The 20,459-nt window shown below is 37.7% G+C and overlaps 2 protein-coding genes across 3 annotated transcripts in view; both read right to left on the bottom strand.

The window, feature by feature from the left end:
• LOC6568360 (hemicentin-2) overlaps window positions 1–19,276 on the bottom strand; it is a 79,885-nt gene extending 60,609 nt beyond the window's left edge. For both annotated transcript variants that reach the window (XM_001994643.3, XM_032740560.2), the window contains exon 1: window positions 18,688–19,276. In XM_001994643.3, the coding sequence (XP_001994679.2) occupies window positions 18,688–18,844 (157 nt within the window). In that variant the 5' untranslated portion in view covers window positions 18,845–19,276. The remainder of the gene's footprint in view (window positions 1–18,687) is intronic.
• Window positions 14,518–15,507, bottom strand: LOC6568363 (protein takeout). The gene is made up of 4 exons (XM_001994646.2): window positions 15,406–15,507; window positions 15,139–15,349; window positions 14,939–15,078; window positions 14,518–14,881 (listed from the first exon to the last, which is right to left on the bottom strand). The coding sequence occupies exons 1-4, from the start codon at window positions 15,464–15,466 to the stop codon at window positions 14,580–14,582; spliced, it is 714 nt and encodes a 237-aa protein (XP_001994682.1). The 5' UTR covers window positions 15,467–15,507; the 3' UTR covers window positions 14,518–14,579.
• Window positions 19,277–20,459: the final 1,183 nt, after the last annotated feature.

Here is a 20,459-nt window from a genome sequence, read left to right as displayed (position 1 = left end):
TTTGAAGTAAAATTATCGGAAGAATTTAAGTTTGTGCTATTAGAACAAAATTGCAAATATATTTAATATTTTGTAGACATGTAGATCTCCAGAACAGAACTAGATTGAAAATCTTTAAAATGCCAAAGTTGACATTTTATGTAATATATTCAACTAAAATGCTTAATGTTTAAAGTTCTGATGATTGATGATACAGTTTTTAACAATAGTGAATATTGTATGTATGATAAAAAAAAAACAACTATTGATTAAAGCCCTGTCAATTATTCATAGACTACACATTGCTGTCACTGAGTGACGTATAAGTGATTAAATTGAAAAAGGTGCCACAAAGCTGTTAAAATCTGTCCTGATGTCACAGCTCTTCCAGTTCTCCCCCAATAGATGCCAACTGGGTGAATGGCGAATCCGAGCAGGCAAATAACTTAACCAAAATATCAACAACGGCGAAATCGAAATGTGTTATATGCATGAGCAGGGCCTGTATAACTAAGTAAATATATATATATATATATATATATATATATATATATATATATATAAATATATATACATGAATATATGCAGCAAGCATATAATGAACATTTGGGTATTATTTTATGGCCCATGGTAATTACAGGTGTCGCTATAATAAATTACCTTTGAATTTACTGTTTGTCGTTCTCATCGTTGCCGTTGTTGTTGTTATCGCAGTTGTTGTCATCGTCGTTGTCGTTGTTGTAGTTGTGTTCGTTGTTCTTGTCACTATAGTGTCTGGTGAGTGGCATAGTGGGAGGTGGGAGATGGGAGATGGAGTAGGCAGCCTGGCTCACAGGATAATATGGATGCCCTGCGGCGGCAACGGCGACGGCAGCTGCTTTGGACTGAACTGCCTCAGCTGCTGTTGCTGGCAGCTCGCATGTTCTGTCATTGATAAGCTTTATTAAAAAGGATAATGAGCCTGTGGCTGTAAGCGTGTGTGTATATGGGTGTCTGTGTGTATGTGTGTATGTAAGTAATGCGGTTTTGTAGCAACGTCGGGTGTCAGTGTGTGAGTGCCGTGTACATGTGTCCATTATAAGTTTCGTTGTTGTTTACGAGCTGTAGTGGCTTATTGTTGTTGTAGTTCTTGTTGTTGTTGTTGCTGTTGCTGTTGCTGTTGCTGTTGCTGCTGCTATTGTTGTTACTTTAACAGGCGTAGTTGTTGTTAATAGTTATGAGTTAATGGTTTTTTGTTTGCCTTCGTGTTGTTTGTTGTTTGCTGTTTTCCGTTTTCATTATTATTTTCGGATTATTATGATTACTTTTGTTCCGGCATAGTATAATCAAATTAACTGTATGTATATGGAAAACTCACTGCGATACGATGACTATTTTCACTGCGCCTGACATTAACTATGGCTTTTTTCTGACTGTTTTCTTGCTGTCTGCTTTTGTTTGAAATGCGAACCCAACCCACAACAACACTTGCCCCACTGACGAGGGTTATGTTGGGGTTGTGCAGCTGCTGCTGTAGCAGGTGGCTCAACCGAATGGATGTTCCATAGATTTCTGGCTAGAACTTTGAGCAAACGACCTTTTGATGTTGCTGATTAAGTTTTGATTAGCTGCGCTGTCAATAGCTGCAGACACATCGCAACACAAATACAACACGTGCACCATTAAGATGGCGAAACCAGGGCAAACGGCAAAACAAACATTTTACTCGAGTTTGCCGAACGATTAATACCCTTGCACTATCCAATATTCTTAGCCGCATAATAAATGGAAATAATATAAATTTCATGCAGCTAAATAGTTTAATTTTATAATACCAAAGCGATGCTAGAAACATTAATTATAAACAACTTTGGTTAAAATGTCTTGCAAGATGATATATACTATATACAATTTCGATTATTTTCGATCAATTCATTGTATTTGTGTATAATTTATATTTATGTTTGCTACGTAAATACTAAATCTTAATTTATAAATTCCTTTTCAAATGTTGTGGCCATAAATTGTAATTTTGACTTTAAGCTATTTCTTACTTATTTTCTACAATTTATTTTAATGCAGCACTTATTTCGCATATAAAAGTCAAACAACCACTCAAAGGGTATACAACTTCATTGATCGATGCAGCGTCAGCTGCTGCATACACACTCACACACACTCACACACACTCACACACACTCACACACACACTCACTGTCAATCCTATCCCGCCGTTCGTCAGCCATCTTTGGCTCCTTTGGGCGCCTGAATCGATGCAAAGCAAAACGATTTATCGACTTTGCTGAAAAGCAAAAATTATATTCGTGTACATATTTGTGTTGAGTCATAGCTCACACTATAAAACCTCGTCGGTACCCCCAACCCGCAACTCCCTTCATTCACTATCAGCATGCCTGCCTGCGTTAAGCCCGACTGCACTTTGGCAATTTGATGTGCGCTTCTTCTTCTTCTTCAGCTTCCTCTGCTTCCTCTGCTTCTGCTTCTTTTTAACGGGTAGCGCATAAAAAATAATTCGTTATGTGAATCGCTCCATTTCCCCATAGTGTTTCGGCAGCAGACCAATGTTATCGGAGCGTTGTGTTTGCTTTTGACTATGTCGAAATTGTGGCTGTGTCTTCAGATTGCAACGTAAATGTGGCAGGGTGTCGAGTAGTGCGGAGTGGCAGTGATGTTGTGACAGCTGTATGCGTGAGTCATTTTTCTTTTTGCAAATTCAACTGCAATCTAAATGCTTCAGTTCGGTGTGTTTATCTTGTGCGCTATTCTCGACTCGATGTTGGCTCATTGATTGAAATGCTGGCTTCATATACAGCCTGTGGATAGCGGCGGTGGGCATAGCTTGAGCCATTTGCACGCAGACGTTTGTGGCAAAGCCCACTTTTTCATCTTGTTGCATGTCGAATTCGTTGGCCGCATATGACAGCAAATCTGTGAAACTGCTTGTATAGCTTGAACCCCATTAAAAGAGAGTAAAAATTGTAATATTGAGTTGTGGCATGTAGCATACCTCAGAGTGGCTGAGGATTATACAACCACGACTATCTGTCTATCTGCATGCGCAAATTAATCTTAGACAGTATTTTTTTTTTTTTTAATTAAAGGCAATTTTTTAAGGTATCAATTTTATTTTGAAATTGCGTCACGTTCTCTATTTGAAGAAATGTTCTGTTGATTTTTGGGTACTGGATAAATCCATTCGAGCACTCTCGACTAGAGCTTTTATTACTGGCTCCGTTTTGTTTAGCATTTAATTTAGTGCGCCGTCGCGTGCGGCAACAAAATGAGTGCCGCAATTCCAACGAGCTGAAACCTTTTATTTTACACATTCCTCCATCTACCCTGTTTAAGCCACACACTCCCCTTTCCCGCGGTAACTATTTGACATACGACGCAACGTTGCACCAGCGGCTGCCAGTCGTAGCTAAGCAGGAAACGGAAATTGCTTTGCAAACACTTTGCAGCACCTTTGCACCACCAACAGCGAATCGCGTGGCGTCTACGAAACGCAAAATGCTGCAAAAGTCAAGTGAAGTTAGCCACCCCCGCCCCTCCCCATTATAACTTACACCACGAGCCTGCCCCTTTTTGTACTCTTCATGCTTGTCAGCCGTACCTTTTTGCGTAATTTTCTTACGCCACTCTTGGCAATAAGCTGGTCTTGCCCGCCGCCTTTTATGGCCATAAGCAATGTGAAATATGAATTGCGGTTACGGCTAAAATCTCTCCAAAAGCAAGCGGCAAGCCAGACCCACTAACAAACAGCTAACCGTTTGGCCAGTTGAATGTCGGGTTGCTGGCTACTTCTCAACACACACAAGCAAAACAAAAAAAAATCACATACACACACACACACAGACATACACTTACACTAAAAGGTAACAACTAAAGCATCAACTGCATTTAACTTTGCTGTTATTTTGGCGTCGCGTTGTGGCGCACATAGCCATTTTATGGCTAAATCCACTTAAGTTGCTAGCTAGCAGGGATGTGTGTGTGTGTGAGCGAGTGTGTGTGTGTGCGTGTATGTGTGTGTGTGTGTGTGTGCGTGTGTGTGTGTGTGTGTGTGTGAGTAGCTGTGTATATGTTTTTGTAATTTCAGCTGGGTGACTCTGCCTACGGCAAACATTGAAAGTTGTTGTAAGTTAAATTATGGCCAAAATGTTGCTGGCTCTTGGTCTGATGGCGGCTTTGTCCTCTACACATGCCAGTATCTGTGCATATTACGTATGTGTGCATGAGTGGGGATATGTGTGTGTGTGTGTGTGTGTGTGTGTGTGTACGAGTTGGGTTAAAATTACCTTTAAATTGAAAATTATTGTATGTGCGCGCACTCAACTCGCACCTCCATCCGCAGACCTCTCACACTCTCTACCCTCTTTTTGTCAGCACACTAAAAACATAAATTTCTGTGGTTGCTGCTCAAAATTGCGGTAGCTTCACCTTTCCCCTGGCTAATTCTCCCTCCCCGCTCCAATTGTGAGCGTGGCATATGGCTGCTGCCTCGCGGTGGCTTGTGGTTTAAAACGATGCCGAGCTCTGAATTACTTTTTCAATTTGAGGCTGTTGAGGCCACAACAGCTCGGTAGCTAAATGAATTAATACGGTGCGAGCAGGTAGCTAACTCAGGACGTAGATTCTTAAGTGTTCACTTTGGATTCATAAACGAGACGCAGTTGTTGTTTTTCCTTGTCTTCCACTTATTTTTTTGGCTATGCCAATAAGCATAGCATAGTTTATTGCGTTGTCTTTTGAGAGCGCTAAGAGGCTTAACAAACAACCTCAAACAAGACTGCTCTTAATACAAATCGGATCACTTCTTGATGATCATTGTAAAATTTATAAATAACTTCACTCTAAGATTAACTATACCTGTTCTGACTATGTACAAGAATTTATTCTCAGAATAATATTTTTAATATTTTAACCAAATATGAGTTTACTAATCTAATAAGCATCCCAAATTTAAAAAGACTTTATCTAATTTTTCTTCTTTTCATGTATTAATTTAGCTTCTTCCTGGATCCGCTCTAAATTGTTCAATTTTAACTAATTTAATTTGATTTCGTTTTTCTAATAATAGTATTGTTAGTTAAACATAATAAATAAAATGAATACATTAAATGAATATCTTCTTTGAGCTTCTCTAATAATTTCAAACTTCAATTTAAAACAAAAACACACACACTTTAAACTAATTTAATTTACTTGGTTTGACTTTCATTTCGGTCCTCCATCAATACCAACGTGTCACGCTGCGAAAACACGATATGCGCCCTTCTCTAAAATTTGGGCATGTGTTGCCAACGCAATGAACGAACTAGGAACGGAGGCACGCCCTGTTGAACTGTCGTTGGTACTGCTTAGGTGAGGCCAAAGGAGTCGTAAATCTGTAAGCACGGGCAAAGCCATGACAAAAGTCCTCTGTTGACTTGGCCCAGTGTGTGTGTGTGTGTGTGTGTGTTGGCTAGAGCAACAATTGTGCTTGTGTTGTGTCAATTTTGAATGGGCTTTTAAAATGATTAAATTTCTTTTCATAAATATTTCAAATAGGCAGCAGCTGCCACACCAGCAAGGATATCAATTTCGCATTGACTCCGACTGTCTTCTCTATTGACAAGCCCCACCAATAACATCGATGTGACCGAAGCTCAGCTTAAAGCAGCAACCCAAAAGTGAAATACTTCAGGTCTTAGGACTGACACGCCCATTGTCAGCTAGGCGTACGCCTTTGGCTATAATTCTTGTTACTTGTCACTGTGCAAATGTGTCTTGAGTCGAGAAGAACGCCTCGAGAGGTTGCCAGAGCTCAACAATGTCGAACTTGTTCACGGCGTTGCCCTACACTTTACACTCAAAACAAAGTTCAAGCTTAAAATGAATAAAAATCGATCTTATGTGAAAAACACCAAAAATACTTTTTAACTCTTTGGATATTAATTCATTCAAATTAGAAATACTTGTTCTGAATCGAAAAAAAGCTGATTGCTGTCAAATTCGCTTTGTTGCCCAATTTTTTTCAAATTAAATGATATAATTTTATGAGCTCTATAAATGTCTATATAGGGAATTATTAATCAAAGTATAACTTAAGAATTCTGTGTACCTCATAAGCACATTACAAATGATATACTTTTGAATTTTAGGAAACGAAAGTATGAAAACTTCCGTCTTAAACATTCACTGTGATGAGCTTCTGTTGAAACCTAAAAATATGTTCATTTTCCAAATAGAATTGGGTTTTTTTTTTCTGTATGTAGTTGACATTTGGCAAGCGTTGTCGTTGCTGCAAATTGTCTTGACCCTGGTTGCCATCTCTCTCGTCATAGTGGTTTGTTTGTTTGCCTAGCGGGCTCGTAAATAAATCATTTGATAACTTGACGCTGCCTTCGATTTGAACAACACACACACACACACACACACACACACATACACCCACATACACTCATACCAATACATCGTTGTCCTTTGGTCAAGGGCTCACCTCAAGCGACTCCGTCCTATTCGCTGTCCGCTGCCGCTACAAGATTTCGTGATTTATATGCTTTTACTTTGACGTGACCCGTCGACTGGCCGACAGTTTGTCCGCCTGCCCACCTCTCTGCCCCTTATCGATTTTAGCCAGCTTTCGCGCTTGTAGCCAGTTTGTTGTTTTGGCTTTATCTGCGGCTGTTCGCCCGCAACGCAAACTTTGTCCGAAGCGAAATGGTGTCGTTAATTTTTAGTGTCTGCTACCGAAACGCTAACAAAGCAGCGACAATGAAAAGTTATAGCCAACTCCTATATATATATATAGATATATATATATATATATATATATATATATATATATATATATATATATATATATATACTCTGTCTATGTATGTATTCAATTATCTACCTCGGTTTAGAGCCAAAACACTTTCATGTGGCTCTTCGATCTTTCTTTCGGTCCAAATAGTTGGGAATTTACGAAATTGATTTCCTTTATCACATCTGCAAATCCCGCTGACACTTTCTGGCCTGTCGCTATGCAAATGAGCTGAGCTCATTTATGGCGAAGACAAGTAAATCCTTTTCAATTACGAGAGCTGGGGTCTAAAAAGTTTCGCAGCTCTGAAGGTAGCCATGACTATTAAGAAAGCTTAGCCATGTTTTTGGCTTTGCCTCATACGAACTAAAAAGCTGAAATCAGTTGGCCAGAAACATTAAATAACTTCTCAACAACCAGAAATACATGAAATTTTACTTAGTCCTCAGTCAAAATGCACTTTCAAAACAGAAAACGGGGGTGAGGCATTGACATTTTGACCTACATAAACACGGAGTGGAGCGTTTGTCCTTTGTCATAAATGCTTCGCGATGGGATTCTCTTTAAAGGATTTACTGTCAAACTCAATTTATGGCATATCCATTTCAGTTTGCAAGTGAGTTTGTGTGTGTGTGAGAACTCAACCAATTTGCTATTAATAGAACTTCGCTGGCCCAATATGTAGAGTAAGTGTAGGAGAGTAAGTAAGTCGCTCCTTCAACTCGCACATCTGTAACATTTGCCAGATTGTGTGCGCCTCTTAAGGATCGACTTAAATGCTTCACATTATAGACTCGGTTATGACAAGCCCTTTAAAGTCGAACGAGCAAATCAAGATTAAAACGAACAAAAAATACACATAAAAAATTAGAAAATACAAGCAGTTGTTTTGAGCAACCGAATACCAAATACCCTCAAGACAATCCATTCTTAATGTGCATAACCCAATTATGAAGTTTAATTGTCATTTATGATTCGTCACCTGCATTAATAGAATGGCAACTCCTCATTTGACATAGAAATATAATTATTAAGCTGAAATTACGATGCTTGCCAATAAAAAGCCGTTTATAAAAATTGTGAGAAGCGCTACCTATTATCAATAAAACTTTATCATAAATTTACAAAGTTTCATTACAAGTTTAAGGAAAAACTAGAATGAAATGCATTTTGTATAAAACTTTTTGTTTGATACTGAGTGAGCTTAATGAAGTCAAATTAAAAACACGTAGCTAAAGAAAATAAGTGGTGTAAGTTGCTTAACAGCTTAATCAAAATATGTCGATGTTTTAATAAAAACATAGAGGCAGCCAGCAATAAATCAAACATCACCACAAAATTTGGTTAATATAGCAATAAATATTTGATCATTAGCTTGCAGGAACATAAAGTCTACAAAAAAAAAAAAAAATACTCGAAGAAAATACATAGCTGCACTGGTATTTCTAATCAAGAAGTTGTATGAAAAATTAGCTGTATCCTGAGCGAGTGTGTAAGTTAGAGTAGGTCTAATCATGACAGAGGGCAACCGAGCGAGCACTCGACTCGCCCGTGCCAAATTCATAAGCCTGTGCAGAGTATATCCCTTTTTCGCTGCCTCCTATCCCCCACTGCACCAGCACCTATCATCGAGTTAGCAACAGCGGCGTATCACTATCGTGACTGTGTGCTTAAAGCTGCTCAGATGCTGCCTCTCATCCATGGGGATTAGGTATTTCAAAAGTTTCTGACCCAAACGTATTTCGAAAGAGTGAAAAAAGAGGAAAGCGTTTTACTATACGAGTGTGTGGGAAAGCGTGTATCTGGGTGTGTATTAGAGTGTGTGTGTGTGGCACACAAATATCTGTGGGGTTTTTGTTTGCTTGACTTTGTTGGCACTTGGCATGAATGGCAACATGGTCTTGTCTGGAGGTCTGCCTATTTGCCTGAATATCCATTATCTTGATCATCGCTGAAGGATGTAAATGTGGGAAGGAGGCCGAAAACGCCACAGTTTAGTACTATAACCATTTTAACGTTTTGATCTATGCCACACTCACACACACTCACACACACACACACTTACATACACAAAACACACATACACAGACAAAAGGTTTGCAAATTCTTGAATGGGAGCCCGTCATCTTCTGTTTGCCACAGTTGTCATGGCAAAATTGTGGAAAGAAGATATTCAATTTGCTTTGCTGCTTAAGCATCTTGAAGTTTTGGCCAACTTAAGTAGCCGCAAATTGACGCAACAAATCAGGATTTGTTGTTACTAATTTTGGGCGAAATTCAAACTTTTACAAGCAGTGTCTTCAATTACATTCAGCTCGACTTGACTCGACGATAAATTTATTGCATTTTCTGGTCTGCCAAGATTTATTGCAGCTCAAGCTGAAGCTGACTTGTAATTCAACTCGTTATGGGACATGGACAACACTGCGGACCTGAACAATTGCCAAACAATTAAATTTATTATTTGAAAATGCCAGCATACAGTCAAAAGCATGGGAGACTATTGCAATGCACTAAAGTCCTACAGCACTAAGGATAATAACACGAAAATGTCGAAAAGCCGCTCAAAGCCTATGGGCAAAGGCAGGTGTGTCAGAAGGGGCGCAGCGGGTTTTCGGGGGCAGTTGAGTCCATAAAAATTCAAACAATATGGCAAAGCTCATCAGGCGCATCAGCAGGTCTTAGCATATCCCAAAGCTGCCAGCAAATCCGCACTGATGTTAGAGCAAGGGAGACAGGGCAATGAGCTGGGATTTTTGCTGTGACGAGCATTGAAATTTACAATTTAAAATGCATGCATAATGAATGTGTTTGCAAGCAAAAGACTTTCAGCAAACCACAAACAAGGCCACGCCCCGTAGCGCACCGATGCTTGAGGCACAAAAGTGAAAAGAGAAACAGAAGTATGGAAACAAAAAAACAAAAATTGCTGTCTACCAACAACGAATATTACATGCCCTCCACATTCCGTCAGTTAAAATCCCTTATACTATTAAGAAACTAACCGATTGAGAGCAATATGATGTGCTGATTTTTGTCCAAATGACAAAAGCATATATAATAAAAATAATATGAACAAAATTCAAGGCTTAGTTTGTACATGCCTAAACAGGACTCGACTAGTGACTCTGATCCAGAATGGATATAACTTAGAGAGTCGGAGACGACTCCCTTAAAGTATTACATACTTCACATGGAATTTATAATACCCTCTGCAAGGGTATAAAAAGCATAAAAAAGGAGGACAAAAACCCTCAACAAGGCCACTCAGCTCGACTCGAGTCGACTCGACTCGCCTTGACTGGCAAAAATCCTTAATCTGTGCGAATTCTGGTTAAGAGAGAGCAACTGCAACAACAACAGCTGGAACATCATCAAAATCTCTGTACTCTGTAGTCGGGTTGTGCAGCTGCTTTTGTTTAGCTTACTTTTTTTTTTTTATAGAAAGTACTTGTATTATACAAACACACATACACACACCACAAGCAGTTTTTGGTCATGTGTGTACATATTTGCACGACTTTGTTTGCGCTTTTTGTAAGAGGGGCAGCGGCAGGGAGGGTCCGCGGCATTCCTACAGGACCAGCTAAATCTCTTGCGAAGAAAATTTAGCATAATTTTGTTAGTACGAACTATGCTTTTGTAATCAATGGGAAATATAACACACTTGACCTCCTACCGCTTCAGCTCTTGACTTTAATATTTTGCAGTTAGACCTGTAACCGTAGACACACACTGAGAAAAAAAATCGCTACATTTGAGAAATTCGACATATTTTAGGCTTTTTTGGTACTTATAGCATTATTATTTTAAAATTTCAGTGACCATAGCTAAACTCCAATATACAAGATGAGACATTAAATTTCGTTACTTGCATTTTGTCTTTTTAGAAATGTTTTCTATTATTAGGTTATATATTTATATCTGTAAAATATAAAAAAAACCCAATATATTTGGGATTGTTGATCTAGTGTAGTAGTCTAGTTTTAGGAAAAATTTTATAGTTTCAGAACGATTTTTACCTTAGGGAGATTTTTCAATGTTAAGGGAGACGTTTTTTGGAATTCATCTGTTTGTTAACTCCCCGCAAACCTCATACGGCACCAAGCACACTCTGAGGCTCTTAGATTTCGTGATGAAATTTCCGTTTTCTAATTTCTAATTTAATTAGGCACATGCCACAGAACTCAGCTCGTAAAGCCCCAACGCAATCACCCGCCAAACACACACACACACACATTCCACTCACACACACACACACACACACACACACACAATAGGTTCCTGTTGATACACAAACAAACCTACACACACACACACAACCACGTACAGCACGTACACACACTCGTATCTGGCATTTGCATATGAGCAACATTTTCATTACGTGCACAAAAAGACCCCAAGTCCCCAACCAAAAGGGGAAGCTGATTTTATTTCTGTGACAACATTTTCCACAGCGACAATTTTTCATATTTTTCATATTTTACACAGGCTACCAGTGTAGGTAGCAGCAGCGAGACATTTAGCTGTATCAAAAAAATGAAAATATATATGCATTTAAATATATAAAAATAAATGATACATTTGTACATTAAATTCATATAATTATGAAATTAAATTATATATTAACATAAATTAAATAGATTGAAAATGACACGAATTACTTAATATTTACAATTATTTACAATTTTAATGATTAGTCAAAAATGTTGTGTTATCAAAACCTGAATCTTAGAATTGAAAAAGCACAGGGGTGAATGTGTTTTTTAATTATTTCAAAACTAAAATATAGCTAACTTTTAATTGTTTTTTATTTCCGTTGGCAACCTTTTCGGTGATTGTATTGTATGGAAGAGATGCGTTTAATTTGTCGCACGCGTGGCAACTGGCTGCTTGTGTGTGTGTGTGTGTTAGTGTGTGTGTGAGTGTGTGTCTGTGTGTGTCTGTGACACAATATTGATTGGTCGCGCAACGTATTCGTTGCACTTCTGGCTTACAATTATTTTAGTGTAATTAAAAGTTGCCCTTGACAACCTTTGTCTGCCGCGCAATTGGAGCAAACGCAATCAGGTCGAATATTAAACAGCAACAGTTTATGTTTTTATTAAGGGCACAGTCACACACACTCGTGAGGTGCAACAATAAGTTTTTTTTTTTTTTGACAGGGAGTGCAGTTAGCTATTCAAATTGTTCTCACTTGATAAATGGCAGACCGACGACCGATCCCTGCGACCCTTCGACGCCATAAAAAGCCATTAAGCACATTTGAAATTGAAAAGTCATGCTATATGGGACAGCTTTGCAAACCATCACCCCTCCCTCCGACTACCTCCCTAGCTGTATTTGCATACCGCCCACATAGTTTACATAATGTTTTACATAAATTTGACTTTTAATACTCAAGTTTGCCAAACCAATCGTCCATTTGTGGGCTCGTCCATCCCTCCCTCTCTCTCTCTCTCTCTCTCTGTGACTCTATCTCTATATGTGCCCATCTCTCTCTTTCTCTCTGTTTGTCTGCTTGTCTGTTTTTCTATCTGCATGTTTGTCTATCAGCAGCCATTAGACAAAAGCTTTTATCAGCTGCAGTCCCCAAAAACTGCGAAAGCAAACTTTCAACTTCGATTACTCGTAAATCTCTCAAAGGATTTAATCCATGTCATGTTAGCTAAACAAAAAGACGTCAACACAGTACAATGGTACAATTGTCAATGCAAACATTACCAATTAAATACACATGTTAGTACACACACTCATTATTTGGCATAAAAATCAAGCAATACGAATTTAAACTGAAGCACACGTGTCCTTAAGGCTTAAGGCTATCGAAAATATTATTGACGGTCACTGTTCTTGCTCAGATATAAAAAGCTTATAATTTAAATTAATGCTTTATACATTTTTAGGCTATTATCAATTATTTGAGTATTTTGATGGGCACTGTTTGGTCATACTTTAAAGTGAGCCTGTAGCACACACAAAAGTTGATTCACACTTGAACTTTATCTGACGGCTTAAGTGCTGTGGGTCGCACACATCATAAATTCCGTAGGGCCGAGCAAATGCGCCCACTATTTGGAACACACTAATGTATATACACACACACACACAAACACACACACACACGCACGCATATGTATTCATAAACACACACGTATACACATATGCAGGATACGAGCCTTAATAATGGCTTGACCATTATCCTGCATATAAAGTTGTTCATTTCCTTGTTCCTCAGGCTTTGATTTTCGTTGGGGACTTGCACGTCATTTTGTATGCTGTGTAAGTTTTGCCGCTTTGCCAGCGCTACGATCTTAACTTTTTGGTCCCCTCATCGATTGTTGTTATTGCCATTGTGTTGCATACATAATAAATTTTATGAAACGTAAATTTTTATTGAGCCCAATTTTTGGCACAGCAATAAAACGACAAGTGGAGCGCAGCAGCAAATAAACTTCCTCCTGCCCACCCATCCATAGCCAAAAGTTCGCGTTAACAATAAAAATCGAATGTTTTATTTATGTGCTCTACGATTTGTAAAGATTTCTTCTTATGGTCGCAGTCTGTTTGCACTATTTTCTTGTAAGTCTCCTCTTTGGCTTGATTTTTATTATTAATTTCTCTTTATCAGCACAGTACACTGAGATAACTTTTATAAACGAAACTTTTTTATTTTTGACTCTTCAGGCGTTAGAAAAATGGCTGACATAATTAGAGGCAAATTTCATGGACTCATTTTGCTGAGTGTAGTTATTTGAATTGCAAATTCCAATAGATAAATCATTTTCAATTATTTGTATGAAAAGTTCTGGAATGCAAGACATGTGAACCAAAAGAAATGTCGGCGTCACAAAAGTCATATTAATTAAATAACAACAAAACATCAAAAATACTTCAACACAGCATAAAAGGGAATTACGCACTCAATGCGAATACACACATTCGGACAAATACACTGACAAGCGAAAACAATGTCAACATTTGTTTGTAAATTAAACAAACAAAAAATATTGCAAATAAAACAAAAATGAACCAAAAACCGTGCGACCGACTGACACAAAGCACCAGCCCAGCTGTTGATTTGGGCTTTTTTTTTGTTAGCTTTTTTTTATTTCTTTCGCGTTTATCGACGAATGGAATCGAATCGAATCGCTCATTTAACTGTTTGCTATTGTTGCGCAACCAAAAATATATATATGGGGCTTAACGGGTGGTAGCGAGAACTGGAATTTCTGCCGTTTGACAGGAAATACGACAACGTTTTCGCATCATTGAAGCACAAAAATGTTGATCGAATTGGCGGAAAAGTTGCCAATGTCATTAAATACAAGGTGTGGTGTATATATACTTAATACTAGCAAACATGTATGGAAAAGCGTTGACAACTGCCTTAAATTAAAATTAATTTAAACGTATAATGACTGCCCTTTGACTTCCATTTGTGTGTGCCTATAAGTTGGAAAACATAACATAAACATAAACATTAACATATAGACATATGTATATGAATATTCCTATAATGCAGAGCATATTTTATCAGTCGCAGAAACTTGTGATGGTTTCATTTTTGGCAAAATTGGAATTTTCTGTTGTATACACACAGTAGTCGTCTTTGGCCTACCAGCTGCCACTACCTTTGTGGAATACTCTGTGGCAAGAACGTTGCCAAATCGATCTGAAAGGTGCTTAAGCATGTCTGGCAGCACAAAGCCCATCTTAATAATTGTAATCAAAGATCTGTTTAAAAATTATTTTCATGCAGCAAAGTATTTTATTTAATTAAACAAAGTTGCTTAGGTGAAAACTGTATTCACTCCGCAAAGAACTTGGCGTAGGGATACTTTGTGAAGACATTTTTTATAATGGCCTCAATTATTTTTTTCAATGCTGATCGAAAAGATTCCTCCACTTGGCGAAATATTAACTCCCAGTTATCATTGAGGAACGCATTTACATTATCACCCAAGAGTTTATCGCCATTGAACAGATTGGTAAAGTGGTAATATATTCGACCAGGCTTCACTGTGAGCTCAAGATTGCTTATATCCATATAGGTTTCTCCATTCTTTTCAAAAGGATTGCCCGTAAATGTTATCTGCATTTGAGTATTGTCTGAGAATTAAGATATTATGTTTAAATATGTGATATTTTAGTTATAATGGAATTTACCCAAGGTCACATTGCTCTCGCCAGTTCCGCTTACGGGCAGTAATATCAATGTACCCTTGGCGATGTATGGACCCAACATTTGTAGGTTTTTGACATTTATACTCAGTTCGTGCTTTTGGGCAAAGTCCTTGGCGAAACCCCTTTAGTAGAATTACTGCTCATATATATTTTAAGTAGTTTTAATTTAAGATGCCACTTACTTGACTTCAGTGAATCGTATTTTACTTAGGCCAATCAAGGCGTTGTCCTTAAAGATTAGATCAAAACGAACAGGATTTTCGACGCCTTGCTTTAAATGCATCTTAGCCACCTTCAGTGGATCGATTTGCACCACCTTATCGATAAACAATTTGTTGAATAATTCAACAATGCACTGTTTATCTTCATAGTTACAGGGCTTGGAATCGTCGGCTGAATAATTAGGATATTTATCTAGTGATCGAATTGAAATATGGATTTGTCCTTACGAAACTTGGCTTGCACAGTCAGAATTGAGCAAAGTACGACAATAATGATAATTCTTGACATCTTCACAATGAAAAAACTTTAGAGCACATTCACATGAACAACATATCCAAGCTACTAACTTCTGACTCCAGATGATGTTTAGCTTTTATAGTTGAGTGCCTAAGTTAATTATATCACGTCCATAAAACATGAGAATATAAATTATCTCGTTATTACTTTATCACAAATTGTTCTTAAACTGTGCTTATGTAAGAATAAACTATGGATTAATTTATTCGCTTTACTTGCTCTGGGGCAGGTTATTAGGCAGCTGATAATTTTTTTACAACAGTCAAAAGAACTATTCATTTTAATAGGTAGGAATTGAATTGTATGGATCATATACCTAATACCCACTTGCACTTTTATGTAATTTAATAACAAAGTTTAAAATAAGACAAATAAATTTGTTTAACAATTGAAGCATTTATACAATAAATACTTAAATATAATTTGAACTTTAAATTTACAGAATTCGAGATAAGTTCCTTTTGTGAGAGTATTAACGTATAGAGTGTGAAGTACTGTTTAATAATTTAGAATTATTCAGTGGGCAATTAATCTAACTTATTATATTATCGATATATATAACGTTGTGGAAATAAGGCGGTCGGTTTTCTTGATTAATGCTTTTTAGTATTATCAATTTGTCAATTATAGAGAATGGCACAAAAAAAAAAAAAAAAACAAGAAAGAACGTGGCAGTCGGAAGTAACCGACTGCGACATACTTTAATATAATACATAATACCAGCTGACTGGTATTTATAGAAGGTTCCCAGTAATATTCCTTCCAAGTTTCATAGCTGTAACTCTTAAATTGTCGAATTTGGTTTATCTATCTTTCAAATTGTATGAGATATATGGTAAAAATGATCGATTTACGCTAACAGGTGTATCGGAGTATGGGTGGCCATTCAATTTTTAAATTGAACTCTTAGGGGAGTTACCAGTAACAGACTCTCAAATATTGATGACACTAGCTTACAAATTGTGGAAGATATGAGCATTTCAGATTTCTACGGCTGCAATACCTGGGGAGGCGGTAGCCTTAAAATTGTGGAAGATATGTGGCTTTATCGATTTGCGAATATCAATTTTATCGATTTCCTAGTGGACGTTACACTCCAATATTTACACTTTGTCTGACGCGGACACAGACCAGTATGTGTTCTAAATTTCAAGTCTCTAATTGCGTTCATACAGATGGACAGACAGCATGACAAACATTGCACAAAACCAATATGCTATGATACCTTTAATATAAAAGTAACCATTATATATATAAATATATATATTAGACTTTGAATTCATCAGAAATAATTGCATTAAAAAAAAACGCAATGGTTTTTGCTTTAATTAACCGACATGACGACACAAGCCCCCGTATAATTAAGTAATGTTTATTATTAAACTACTTGTTCAAAGTAGAGGTTCTAATTTAAGTGAACTGCTAGTCTTGATCAAAATACACAATTAGACTGATCAATACCGTTAACTAAACTTGAACTTGTCAACCGGTTTCATACTTTTTTTGTTTTTATATGTTCGGTTCAACTTGTTGCTCAAGTGGCTGGAGACAGCAATTCAGGAAATAAGCAATGCTTTCGTCAAACTTTTGGAAAAATGGTCTGCCCTTAGCAAAGATACAGATATCTGCCTGATCAAGAATATAACTCTCTCTCTCTATATATATATATATATATATATATATATATATATATATATATATATATATATATATATGCTTAATGAGATTCTTACGAGAAAATTAAAAGACCCTCAATAAGGCCATAAAAAGTCAATTGATGGGAGAGCTGGTGAAATGCCTTGAGGTAAGTGCGTTAGGTAATTAATTATCAATTATGTAATGCACTTAAATGGGTCGTGATGAAGTTTACAGAGTGAAGAGAATAGCGCACATGCCGCTCGGGCAGCAATGACCCAATTCATCTGGAGCCACAAAGTGCACCTCAAGCATGCAAATGGTTTGCATTCACCGACACGCCAGCTCGGCAAGTCGGCAAGTCGGCAGGTTGGCAGGTCGGCAGGTCGTCTTGGTAAGTGGGTGGAGAGGCCTCGACGTCAACGTCATAATCAAAATCAACTGATGGGGGCTTACGGCTCATTAGCACGCGTTCCGCAGAGCAGCAGCAGACAACTTGATTGAACATCAATGGGCTGCTTGCCTACTCTTGATATGGCCACAATGTGGGGCATGGGGCAAAGAGCTGTGTTGAGATTAATGCTAATGTGACAACTTAATCGAAAGCCATTTATAAGTTATGTCAAGTGGAGAGCCAAGCCTCACCAGCTTCCTGCCTGAATGACTAAATGCCCGAATGACTGCCTGACTGACTGACTGTCAACTTTATGACGACATTCGTTGTCGACGATGACATCGCCTAAATATAGGCAATGGCAACCAGCTCTGACTACATGCCAGCTACTAGCATGACAACGACAAATCCATAAAAAAAAACGCACGTTAAATATTTGCATTAATTTTGGGCAACGATAAGTAAAACAGGAAGCAGTATCAAAAGTGCAGACTGCACAATGCTCTGCTCCTAGTGTATTGAAAGATTTAAGTTGCGATGGAAACGGATCCTTACAATTGTGGCGTATATGTATTCTACGAATTTTTGATTGTTAAGGATTGTTAAAATAAGATTGTTGATTTTATAACACAAGGATATATTATTGAAAATATCGGTGAAGATACAACTGAGACTGATCACCATCAGGGCTTTTGCAACTTTCTTTAAAAGTACTTTTAAAAACTTGTGTGTCAATGTGGATTGATTTTTTTTATTATCGCTCAAATCCAAAAAGTAATTCAAGTATTTTTTCAATCGTATTTGAGCTTATCTCTTGAACTCTCATGGACTTTTAAACTTATCACAAATTTAGGCAGTAAGCTCAGAAAGCAAATAAAAATATTTGAGTTAAGTTTGTTCGATATTGTTCTGAGTACTAGTTATATAAAATAAGTTAAATGATCAGTATGCAAATTATTAATATATTGTATATTATGTGTAGAAAAAAATTATATAATTTTTCTATCGAAATGGAAATGATTTCTATGATTGCTAAATCGAATTCTGGTAGTCACAATCAATGTCAACCAGATTCAAATATTCAGTATTTGCTTATAGGAACAGAGTATAAAAGCAGAAAAGAGAACACAGGAAACAAGGACATGGGCAGGCAGGGGTACATTTCATTTGGCTTGGCACTTACCCGGCAAGCTCGATGTGATGCTGATAAGAAGCAATAGTTGCGCTATCAGCTCTTTGATGCTCCCGTTGTTGCTGATGCTGCTGCTGCTGCTGCTGCCGCTGCTGCTGCTTCTCCTCCTACCGCTGCTGCTGCTCCTACTGGTGATGGTGGTGCTCATTTTGTTTGTCGTTTATCGAGCGTTGTCGTTGGCTGCTTCTTGTTGCCTCTTATCTCGCGATGCGTTACTTTGTCAATGACACAAAGCACCTCACTCCTGTTTGTATGTGTATCTCTCTCTCTCTCTCTCTCGCTCTATATTCCTCTCGCTCCCTCTCTCTTCGCCGACTGGTTGTTAAGTGGCACGCACTTGACTTTTATTGTGAGGCAGACAGTTTACCGTAGGTATTACACTATTTCTGGCTGTTACAGCTCACTTTGCAGGGCTGCGCAGCTTTTCAGTTTTGTTTGCCAAATAAATTTATTGTTTTGCCTTAAATTGACAAATTTACATATGTTTTTTGTAGTGGGCGGAGCAACAGGCGATCTTCCTCTTCTCGTTGTCTAAAAGCAATAAAAAATAAATTACACTCACGCACTCACAAATGTTCATCACAAATTAAAAATGAACAGATGAATAAATCAAGAATTTCAACAACATTTTAATGTTTTAGTATTTTTCTTTTCTCTCCTTTTTTTTTGAAGTTTTAATATTTTTATTAGTCAATTGACATTTGACATTTTTCACAGCGAGCTGTAAGGTATGAAATCAATTGTGGGATACATTAAGGTTTGTATGGAAAAGAATATTATTGTGGCAGGCAGTGTGTCCCTTTTATTATTGGCCTGCTCTGCTTTTCGCATACATGCCACAATTTCAATTTGCACAATTTTTATTTATTTGTTGTTGTTCTTTATTTATTTGTTTCTTTGCGTTTGTTGCCGTTTTTAATCAGAAATTTACACAGTCACCGCATCGGGCGTCGGTGGCAAACAAATTGGCGTCGCTGCTACGCTTTTTGCAATTGTTGTTGATGGGTGTTGTAGTTGTCGGTGCTGTTGCTGTTGCATGTGTGTGTGTGTGTGTGTTTGCAACAGCAGCACAGATCCAAATGAAAGCACAATTAAAATTTTTCAATCAAAACTTTTTACTCTCTTTCTGCAGTTCCGATTTTATTTGTAAGTTTATTTTTCGCTGTTGCTTTTTAGCGCTCGTTAGCTACGACGGTTCCTCTTCTATATTGTTATTTTTTCCTGCGCACTTTTCCTCTCGTTTTTTTTTTTTTTTTAATATTTAATGCAATTTCCACGCTTAACTGCACTTTTTGCCTTGTTTTGTCTTGTTGTGTCTTGTTTGTTCGTTTGCCGATGATGATGCCGTAACTCTCATTCTTTTGCCCCGTTTTATATAGCATTTATTTAAGCGGACAACCTCGCATCCCACAACATACACTCCCGCACACATACAAGCAAAATATGTACACAATTTGCATTGAGTTCTAGCTCATTCTCTCTCTGTCCCTCTTTCTCTCTGTGGCCCTGTCTCTCTCTCTCTCTCTCTCTCTCTCTCTCTCTCTCTCTCTCTCACTCTCTCACTTCCCCTGTGTCAATTTGCTTTGTTTTGCTTCTTGTTGCTCGCACAAATTCAAATTACTTTTGTCGCTATTGCTCGTATTGCTATTGTTGCTGCTGTTTGTTGTTGCATGTCATGTTCATTTCTTCAAATCAGTTGGCAGTTCTGGCTCGAGTTGTCGTCTTTGTGCTTCAGACATGGCTCATGGACGGGGCAGCCACAA

This window comes from Drosophila grimshawi, unplaced genomic scaffold, assembly GCF_018153295.1.
Source record: "Drosophila grimshawi isolate 15287-2541.00 unplaced genomic scaffold, ASM1815329v1 contig_311, whole genome shotgun sequence".
NCBI lineage: Eukaryota > Metazoa > Arthropoda > Insecta > Diptera > Drosophilidae > Drosophila > Drosophila grimshawi.
Note: the sequence above shows the minus strand (reverse complement) of the source record. Positions and strands in the feature narration are given on the sequence as shown.

What these genes read in the sequence shown, in the direction of transcription:
- LOC6568363 (XM_001994646.2), bottom strand. Translation starts at nt 15,466, where the DNA reads ATGTCAAGAATTATCATTATTGTCGTACTTTGCTCAATTCTGACTGTG. An exon ending in ATACGATTCACTGAAGTCAA is followed by an intron (nt 15,079 to 15,138) that starts GTAAGTGGCATC and finishes ATTCTACTAAAG; the next exon opens with GGGTTTCGCCAAGGACTTTG. An exon ending in CGAGAGCAATGTGACCTTGG is followed by an intron (nt 14,882 to 14,938) that starts GTAAATTCCATT and finishes CTTAATTCTCAG; the next exon opens with ACAATACTCAAATGCAGATA.